The sequence below is a fragment of the Crinia signifera genome, chromosome 19, assembly GCF_055691185.1.
Source record: "Crinia signifera chromosome 19, ASM5569118v1, whole genome shotgun sequence".
In the NCBI taxonomy this organism is placed as follows: Eukaryota; Metazoa; Chordata; class Amphibia; order Anura; family Myobatrachidae; genus Crinia; species Crinia signifera.
The window spans coordinates 47,305,802-47,315,924 of record NC_139226.1 but is presented as its reverse complement, the minus strand read 5'-3'; the positions used below and the strand labels follow the sequence as shown (position 1 = coordinate 47,315,924).

Genomic DNA, 10,123 nt, shown 5'->3' with positions numbered 1-10,123 from the left:
GGTCTGACCCGCTGCTGACCCGGATTTTTCGGCGGTGTAAAAGGGGTATTACCTAGCTCCCCACAGGTGATGGCAATCATACATTACCAGGGAAGTCCAGGAACAGAGCATTTTCTCCCTCATGAAGAGGGTCAGGTAGGCAAGTATGTTCTACTACCAACTATAATCTTCCTGAAACGTTTTCAAAAGAAGGCAAGTATGACACACACTTGTCATCTGCATGCTATACCCTTCCACCCACACACCCACCCAGGATCGCATTGTAATATGGGATCCTATTGCAGGGATGCATACCTCCCGAAATTGAGGAGGTACGAGGAGGGACACTGTTGCGTGACCGACATTTTTGGGGGCGTGGCCTGTACTTGAGATGCTCCCATAAGGCCACGCCCTATTTTCATAGCTGTGGGGGCATGAATAGATGCATGCACACAGCTTCGGGACACTGCCAATCCCTGTGCTGCGCACAGCCGGAGGGTATGCGCATGTGCAGTCAGTACTGTCAGCTCATAGGCTACAATCAGCTACCGCCATCAAAGAATGGCGGTAGGCCAGGGACCGCTGCGATGTCGCCTGATGTTGATACATCAGGCAGCATGAAATCCCCGATAGAAACCTATTGGGGGTGCAGCCAAAGGCATAGCAGAAGGGACGGGAAGTGCCTGCTGCGGTCCCTCCCAGTGGCGTAACTATCACCCCACAGCCCCCGCGGTGGCGGGGAGGCGATTGGAAGGTGAGGGTGCGGGGGGGGGCGCAAAATATTTGTGGCAGGGGGGATATTTTTTCATAGTTACGCCACTGGTCCCTCCTTATACATTTAGGTGATACTTAATATTTGCAGCTGACCCCCGAAAACTTGTGCTTTTGGGGATTTAGCCACAAATTTTTAATGATAAATGAGCTCAAGGGTTTTCCAACGTCAAAGGAAACATTCTTGAAAGAAAAAAAGAGAAGAATTAGAACCCAAGGATTATGTTGTCTGCGTGTTTAGGCAAAAAGATAAATTGTTTCTGTACAGTATACGAGAAATTTACCCATAATAGCAAATGTCGGGTTTGCTTGGTTTTTGTGCACATAAAATAAATAAATTTAAGACTGGCCACTAGTGTCTGTGATGTATGGCTGCCGTTATCCAGGCACATAAGCTATTGTAGGTTTTTGGCACACATCCAGTGTAGGACAAGCCACACCCTGTCCATGGTCTATTTACCGTGTGTACATTTTTCCTTTCCAACAATGACTGTCCTTGTGTGACACATACAGTACCATAGGACACATGTAATATGGTGTGAGAATTAGGTAGTGATTTTTCCATTATTTCAAAGTGGAAATAATTTATAATTAAACTCTCACAAAATCTCTCACTTTCTAAGTTCTTACACACAGTTATTTACATAGGAGGTAAATGAACGGGATACGATCACAAGCATTAGGTCGGCATAGGTTAGGTCGACAGGGTCATTAGGTCGACATGGAGAAGGTCAACATTGGGTTTTTCACTTTTTTTGAAAGCCGACATGCAGTATTTCATGCCCTACTGTCCACTAGGGCGTGGTGGGAGAAGCATGTGTTGACAATTCAGTCAATGTTGACTTCAGTACATGTGTTGACATTCAGGACAAAAAAAGTGAAAAACCCTGTGTCAACCTTTTGGCTGTCGACCTTCCCCATGTCGACCGAATAACCCTGTCGACCTAACCCATGTCGACCTTCAGTCATGTCCAATTTCGGGCATGTCGACCTAGTGGTGTCGACCTAATGCTTGTCGACCTAGTTGCTGTCTGTCCAATGATCCATACCTAAGTGTAGCTAATGGCCCACAAACATCATTCAACAAGGGATGCGGATCTGCGCAGCCCATAAAGTGACAGGGTTTGGCAAGCGACCGTTTCGCTCCCAATTTGCCCATTTCTGGGGCAATGAAGTTTTTTCTTATCACTTTTTATACTTGCACAAATGGAAGATATCTAGTTAAACAGTGTTTAATCGAATATACTATTCCAATCCCGGATCTAAAGATGCAAATCGTGCCGTTTAGCCCTGCCCCCTCCTCAAAGATCCACAAATTGACGGATTTGCAGTACTGGGGGCGGGGCTTGATGATGTCTCCATCAGGCCCCGCCCCTAAAAAGTGCTGCTGACAGTCTCCTCTCCGGAGGAGACTTTAGAAGTAGGCAACCCTGCCCTTAATACATAAGGAAACAAAAAACAATTGTAGGAGCTGGACAGCAAAGTGGCTCTGATTCAGATGCAGGTGTTAATACAATCACAGCTGCGATTCCTTACACAGTTTATTGTTCAAAACTATGACGGTGTAAATCAGACCTGCTCGCTATGCTGCATATATATTCGCTGCCATCGAGCAATGCATACCCTCTGTTCATTATGAAAAGTAAGCCAGGTCTTACTTTTCAGATGAACGCTTATCGGCGAATTGGGGGCGAGTGTTGACGTCACCCACCCGCCCCTGCATTGTTACAGACCCTCCCAGCGTTTCTATGGGCCCGCCCACCTTTTTTGTGGGCATGAACAAGAAACGCTGGGTGGCCTGTTTGAATGCCTCTGCCTGTCACTCTGACAGCGAGCGCCCTGGCAAATTAAAGATTTGCCGAAGGCGTTCGCTGCAGGGGTTTGCATATGCTCATAATTGTGCATCTGCATGCGCAGATCCCCACCATCAGGGACGGGGTCGAATTCGGACCTGTTGACAGCAGTGCAATGTTTGGTCACCCCTGGGACACGGGTCTGTGTGCACACACACATTGCACCCATCATAAATACACCATTGTATGCATCATTCTGTATTCCCATGGGAACTTTTGTAGCTTTCATGATAAATCCATAATGTTATCTATGCATCTGATCATTTTCCCTCAAAATTATATAGACAGGGAATTTTTTCACTCTTCAGAGTTTTTGACATGAATTATCGGGAAACTTTGAAATCAGCAAATATAGAATCTGAGTATCTGTGAAATAGAATAACAGTTATGTTTAACGGTTGCCGCCAGTAAATCAGATTCATACTTATACCCCTTTTACACTGCACTAATATTAATAACCCAAATTATTGCCGAGTCGACCCGGGTCCGAGGTGCAGTATGAAAACATCAAAGTGGATAGGCTGGTCAACTAACCTGGAAATTCAACCTGGGTTAAAAGAATAGGGTTAAACCATACCTCCCAATATCTGTGTCTCGTTCATCAAGGCACTCACGCCTGAAAAGGGGGCGGGGCCTTGCAGGATGTCGTGTCTTCAGACCACGCCCCCATTTTTCACTTCTCTGGATCGCTGAATAGACCACTGTGCGCATCCGCACTGTGTCTATTTCCTTCAGGCTTCGTTGGGGGGACTTCCAATTGATAACCCCCCCCCCCCCCCCGGCTGCAGGACACTGGGACATTCCCGGGGAAAGCGGGACAGTTGGGAGGTATGGTTAAACCCAGGTGGCCCTGTGTATAAAGGGTCAATAGGCTTTAGTGTGAAAGGTGTGACCCAGGGTTATGGGTAAAAAACGGAACCGGAAAGTAACCCGTAACGCCGGAATGGACAGGCTCCATTCATCAATTTTTGTCATTCTGGAGTCAGTCGGTCCTTGGGGTGTAGTGTCCGGGGGGGGGGGGGGGGGGGCTGCTTGTGACACCTGCCATCATGGAGAGGAGGATGGAGAGAATAAAGCCTGCCTGTATCGTCCGGGCAGGTAGCAAAAACAGTAACGGTCCAGACCACACGGGGAGGCTGTAATCTTCCCTTCCCCATATCCTTGGTGAAAGCCATCACAGGACAGGACCGGTTATTATTACTTAGTCCTGTAGGCTGTGACCCAGCTCGGACCTGAGTTCAAAATCCTGGGTCCCTGAAAGCTGTATTAGTTTTAAACCTATAAATGTTACTTTTTTCTTCATAACAGTAGCAACTTGTTTTCTCATACATGTTATGGGCAGAGGCATAACTAGATATTCGTAGGCCCCATAGCAATAGTTTGTAAGGGCCCCCTATATAGCAACTGATGGTGAGAAAATGTATGCAAAACATATTAGTTTGACAGCATAGATGGGCCCCCTTCAGCTCGGGCCCCATAGCAGCTGCACCCCCTGCACCTATGGTAGTTACGCCCCTGGTTATGGGGTTAATGGGGTAGATGTATTAAGCAGTTATATGGGAGGAGAAGTGAGTCAGAGGAGAAGTGGCCCATGGCAACCAATTAGCTGCTTTGTATAATTTTATATTATGCAAATTATAGATGTTACTTCAGTGCTTATTGGCTGCAGTGGGCCACCTCCTCTGGTTCACTTCTCCTGCCTTATCATTGTTTCATACATCTACCCCATAGTGAGGGGGAACGGGGTGGAACTGTGTTCCACCACCTCTAATGGCATACCTCAACCTTTCAGGCTCACAGGCTGGGGGGACTTCCAACACCCCCCCCCCCCTGCCGCGGGACACTGGCGGCCCCGGGCGGTGGGTGGGATCGCCCCAAAATACCAGGACGGTCCTGTGAAAAAAGGGACAGTTGGGAAGTATGTAATGGTGAGGTGGAACATTATAACCTCCACATTGGCCCTGCACAGTAATTCTCCCAGAAAAACATTCTAGTTTGCACGGGGATGCCAAACACACCCTATCACTGGCATTGTCGCTGCCTAATGGGGGTAGGGGGGGGGGGTGTAATTAGGTGGCATAGAAAAATTAGGGTACTTATATGCTACCCCATCTCTGCATGACCACTTTAAGCCCTGGTTAGCTATCTATCTATTAAACATCTTTTTTTTTTTTTTTTTGCGGTCATGTAGAAGGTTACGTCTCCTGTAATGTTTTTCGCATCCCTGCCTTTGTACTTTTGCTAATGACACATCATCAGCAGTTACAGGTAGTGTAAACTAAGGGCAGCTCCCGCTTCAAAGATGTCGGTCGCCGCCTCCTCCTACTAGTTTTTTCCGACGTGCCCTTACTCGGCCTCCCCGGATCTCACGCAGCTTCCTGTTGAAGACGTGGCTCCGGGACTGCCATATTGTGTGGAGGACCGTCAGAGGCCAATCAGCCAGACAGGCCCCGTACCCGTCTCGGATTCCCGCAACCATGGTAAGAGCCGGTGACGGGCTGTGTGGGGACGGCAGGAACCAGGGCTTTGGTAGTGTGCGGGCAGGGGGAGTCCGGTAGACGCGGGTGGTGGTAGTAGCAGTTGAGCTGGTGACACTGTCGGGGGATGTTTAGGGTCTGGTCCAGGCTGATGTGTGACAGGGGAAGGGGCACAGGGGGGGCAGCTGGGCCCATGCAGTGGGCACCCTGGCTGAGGGAGTGATGGCGGGCAGGGGGCTGGCACTGACAGCTGCTGCTATGGGATGACTGATGTCACTGTGCTGCCTTATCCTTCCTGTGACAGGTCACTGTAATACAGTTTATTGGGAGAAACATAACTCAATGATTGTAGTGTAGCTGTATTACCAGTTACTTATAGCGCACGCATATTGTGTAGCGCTGTACAGAGTAGTCATTCACATCAGTGGCTGCAGCAATGGAGCTTACACACTGTATACCCTGTACTGCATGGATATACTCTGGTGTTTATGCAAAGCCACCTGTATGGTTACTATGTGTGTTTCGAGTAGAGTAGAGCACCCAGAAGAGAATGTACAAACTCCGCAGTAAAGGTCTACACCAGTGGTTCTCAACTACCTCCAACAGTTAATGTTTTCCATGTGTACACACAGATTCACAATTGAAATAATTAGCGCCACGCGTGGATATTTTAAAATGTGTCAGTGGGTACTCTTTACCTAGCACGGCGCCCACGATTTTGATCGTGGGCATCGCAGGTAAAAAAATTGCGGGCATGGAATGCACTAAAAATCGGGTGCGACGCGATGCCCGCGATTTCCCATAGGGAACAATGTTAAATGTCTCAATTGACCCGATTTTCCTATTCAATGCCTCAATTGACCCGATTTTTCCATAGGAAACAATGTTAAATGGCCCACAGAGGCCAAATAGGCACCCTGAAGTGTGAAATGGCCCCCACAATTGTTAACGCCACCCCACGATCAACGTCAACCCGAAGCGTGGCGAGCGCAGCAGTACACGTCCTACGACCTTTTCATACCCCCACTATCCATGTCGGCGTGGAGTTGAGAATAGAATAGTGTGGCGAGCGCAGCACGCGGATACCTTCACAGGTAAACGCGTCCCTTCGCGGGCTTCACAGGTATCCGCGTCCCCTCGCGGGGCTCGCTGCGCTCGCCACGCTTCAGGCTATTCTATTCTCAACTCCACGCTGACGTGGATAGTGGGGGTATAAAAAGGTCGTAGGACACGTACCGCCGCCCCTCGCGGGCTCGCCACGCTTCGGGTTCACGTTGATCGTGGGGTGGCGTTAACAATTGTGGGGTCCATTTCACACTTCAGGGTGCCTATTTGGCCTCTGTGGGCCATTTAACATTGTTTCCTATGGGAAAATCGGGTCAATTGAGACATTTAACATTGTTTCCTATGGGAAATCGCGTCGGTCGCGTCGCACCCGATTTTTTTAGTGCATTCAATGCCCGCGATGGCCGCGATGGGCGCCGTGCTAAGTAAAGAGTACCTGTCAGTGTGTAATGAGTGCACCTGCTTGGTGACCTAGAAAACGTGAACTGTTGGGGGTACTGGAGGACCAAGGTTGAGAACCACTGCTCTACACTAACCTGCATATAAGCTTGTAATTTAACCTGACATAAGTAAATATTTACCATACCACACTCATTGGACAGGAAACGGTTAGTGAAACCCATATTCTGAGCGCTAGCCAAACTTCACGCCAACAGGTCTTTGGTGATCACTAATCCCAGGACCCCTGTGCTGTGAGTCTCAAGCTAATCCCTGCACCAACCTTCTGTCCCATATTCCTGCAATTATACAGTGGGAATTGACCTTTGTGTGTGTGTCAGCCAGGTAACTTTGTCCTTTTCTATTGTGAAATAGCGGCTAATATTGTTTATCTGTAATGTCTTCTGTCCTGTGTTGCTGCAGCAGGAATGTCCACTTCCCCTCACTATGGCACCGTAATATATTAATCTCCTGGTTTGGCAAAGTCACAGGAGGGAGGTGGGTGCCCGGGCAATAGAAGTGGCATTTGTTTTGGGATTCGAGCAGAAGAAAACCATGCAGGCTGTCCAAAAGTTATTTATGGCTTGAGGATGATCTTGAGGGATCTTGAACTGGGGGATACGGCCAAAGAGTTGCTGACGATTACCATGGTAACAGCTTGGTAACTACTATAGATGTGAAAATGCTGCATCTTACAGTTATTGGATATGTGATGGATTTGGCTTTAAAAATTTCTTAGAATTTTTGGGTGTGATAAGTTGTTTTAACCAGGCCTGTCCAACGTTGGCCCTCCAGATGTTGTGAAACTACACATCCCAGCATGCTTTGCCACAGTTTTGCTATTAAAGAATGCTAAAACTATTGCAAAGCATGCTAGGATGTGTAGTTTCACAACATCTGGAGGGCCAACGTTGGACAGGCCTGGTTAAAACAACTTTTTAAAAACTTTTTTTTTTATTTTATTTTTTGCGAGATGCCATTTGCTCCCACATAAAACCTGTCATTCAGACAAATTGGTTAAATCATGGAATTAACCAATTTGTTTGAACAACATTTTTCTTTCAGTTTTCTAGTCTTTAGGGGTAAATGGTCAATTGTCATTTACCCTCATCCATTAGCAGATTTTCCATTAAGACCGTAAACTATTCTTTAAGAAATCTTCAGGTAATCTAGAGAAGGGGTTCTCAAACTATGTTGCTCTGGAACTCCATAAGGCGATATAAACATTATTACAGGACCCCAGCAAATTACCACAGAATGGCTGCCACAAGTGTGGTCAGTGAAGTGACCACTTTTGTAAAAGAGAAGCAGTGGCTAATGGGAGGATGAAAAGGGGTGACAGGGTGGTGGAAGAGAGGGCGGCAGTGAGTGTTTACTTACCCTCTCCCTCCTCTGGAGACATATTAGCCTGTCCTGACCCCATGCTGAGGTGGTCGGGACCCACAGTTTGAGAAATGCTGATCTAGATCATTCTTCTAGTAATCAATCGGGAAGGGTTAACGAAACACCTAGGACAGTGGTTCCCAATTCAGGTGCTCTAGGCCCATGCAGGGGTGCCCTGGATTGTTGGTATATATGAAAAAACAGTGCTTGTAACTTCCTATCTTAAAACATGTGGACAAACCGAAGCAAATCCTGTCCCTCACTACGTAATTGAACCTAATGATTACGTGTGAACACAATTTACCCATACCCCTTTCACACCGCACTTGTTAAATGGTATATTGCCATTTTTTTCCATTTTAAAACATTTAAGGCTGCAGTGGGAAAACACCAGAGTTAATTTACCGGTTAAAGATAACTGGTATTTCAAAACGTTTAAAAAGCAGAGTCCTACACGTTTCAGAGCCGTTTTTTATGCAGTGAGAATGGCTCTGAAACGGTATTTAGTAAAATCAACAGACCTGTGATAGGCTGTCCCCTGCATTCTGCCTTGAAACGTGTTGAGGGGATTAAACGGGTTGACTGATGTGAATGGTATTTAACCCCTTCACGACATTGCCTTTTAAGGTAATTTTTTTTTTTTTTTTTCCTCCTTGCGTTCAAATAAGCGTAACTTTTTTAATTTTCCGGCTATATAGACACATGAGGGCTTTTTTTTTGCGGGACAAGTTGTACTTTGTAATGGTACCATTTACTATACCGTATAATATTCTGGGGAATCAGGAAATAATTCAATGTGGGGTAAAAAAAAAAAAAAAAACGCCATTGCACAATTTTTGCGCTGGTTACGGTTTTTTTGGAGTTCATAGTTCGTTTAAAATGATGGGTTATCTTTTATTCTATGGGTCGTTACGATTCTGGCGATACCAAACTTATATAGTTTTCGTTATGTTTTACCACTAAAAAAAAAATCGCAACTTTTACGGTTTTTCTAATTTGCGTTGCGTCGCCATGTTCTGCGGCTTATAACTTTTTTATTTTTCCACCTACGGACCTGGGTGAGGGCTCATTTTTTGCGGGCTGAAGTGTACTTTTTAATTAATACCATTATGGGATATGGGCGACTTTCTGATCTCTTTTAGTTATTTTTTTTTGGGTACGCGATGCCCAAAAAAACGTAGTTTTGGCGTTGGGGATTATTTTCCCGTTTACGCCTTTAACCGTGCGGGATAACTAATGTTATATTTTAATAGATCGGACTTTTAGGAACGCGGCGATACCAAATATGTTTATTTTTTTTATTTTTTTTTTATTTTTATTTGGAAATGGGGAAAGGGGGGTGATTTGAACTTTTAATATTTATTTTTTTTTATTTTTCAACTTTTTTTTTTTACTTTTACTACAAGGCCCCCTAGTGTACTTGACCACTAGGGGGCGCGATCGCCTGTACTAGGTTCAGCCATAGAGCTCTATGGCTGAACGTAGTGATTTTATGCACTTCCTATTACATCCTGCCGGAGGATGCAATAGGTATGCATATACGGCCAGCACAGGGGTCTACATTAGACCCCTGGCTACCATGGCAACCGATCGGCACCCTCCGATCTCGCTGCGGGGGGCCCCGATCGGCCCGGAGGGGGGCGCCCCCCCTCCGATCAGCTATTTAAGCACTGCGGGCGCTTTGCCCGCGGTGCTTAAAGGGTTAAACGGCCACGATCGGCGAACTCGCCGCTCGCGGCCGTGAGAGCAGGGACCTGGCTGTAATATACAGCCATTACCTGCTCTCTTTCAAGCCAGCTCACTCCGTGAGCTGGCTTGATTCCCCCGCAACGGCCATATGACGTATATATACGTCATATGTCGTGAAGGGGTTAAAATGGTAATCTGCTGCAATGTGAAGGCTCAGACCCGTTTTAAATACCGCTTTAAAATACTGTTTTTTTTAAATGTTTAGGCAGTGTGAAAGTGGTCTCAATGTGATATTTTTGTTTCAGAATTTCTAAATAAGAAACGTTTGGGCTAGGGGATGCTGAAAAAAAAATCTGATATGCTGGGTGCAACAAGACATATGTATACCCAGCGAAGTTGTGCCCAACGGGACTCAGGGCTGTCGGATAATTTAGCTGTCGACTAAATGCACGGAAATGTCATTATGAC

General features: G+C 46.4%; 1 protein-coding gene across 1 annotated transcript in view; it reads left to right on the top strand.

Annotated features, from left to right (window-relative positions):
- Positions 1–4,961: 4,961 nt before the first annotated feature.
- ARCN1 (archain 1 coat protein complex I subunit delta) overlaps positions 4,962–10,123 on the top strand; it is a 29,764-nt gene continuing 24,602 nt past the window's right edge. Inside the window, exon 1 of the mRNA XM_083162511.1 lies at positions 4,962–5,083. Within this exon, the coding sequence (XP_083018637.1) occupies positions 5,081–5,083 (3 nt within the window). The 5' untranslated portion in view covers positions 4,962–5,080. The remainder of the gene's footprint in view (positions 5,084–10,123) is intronic.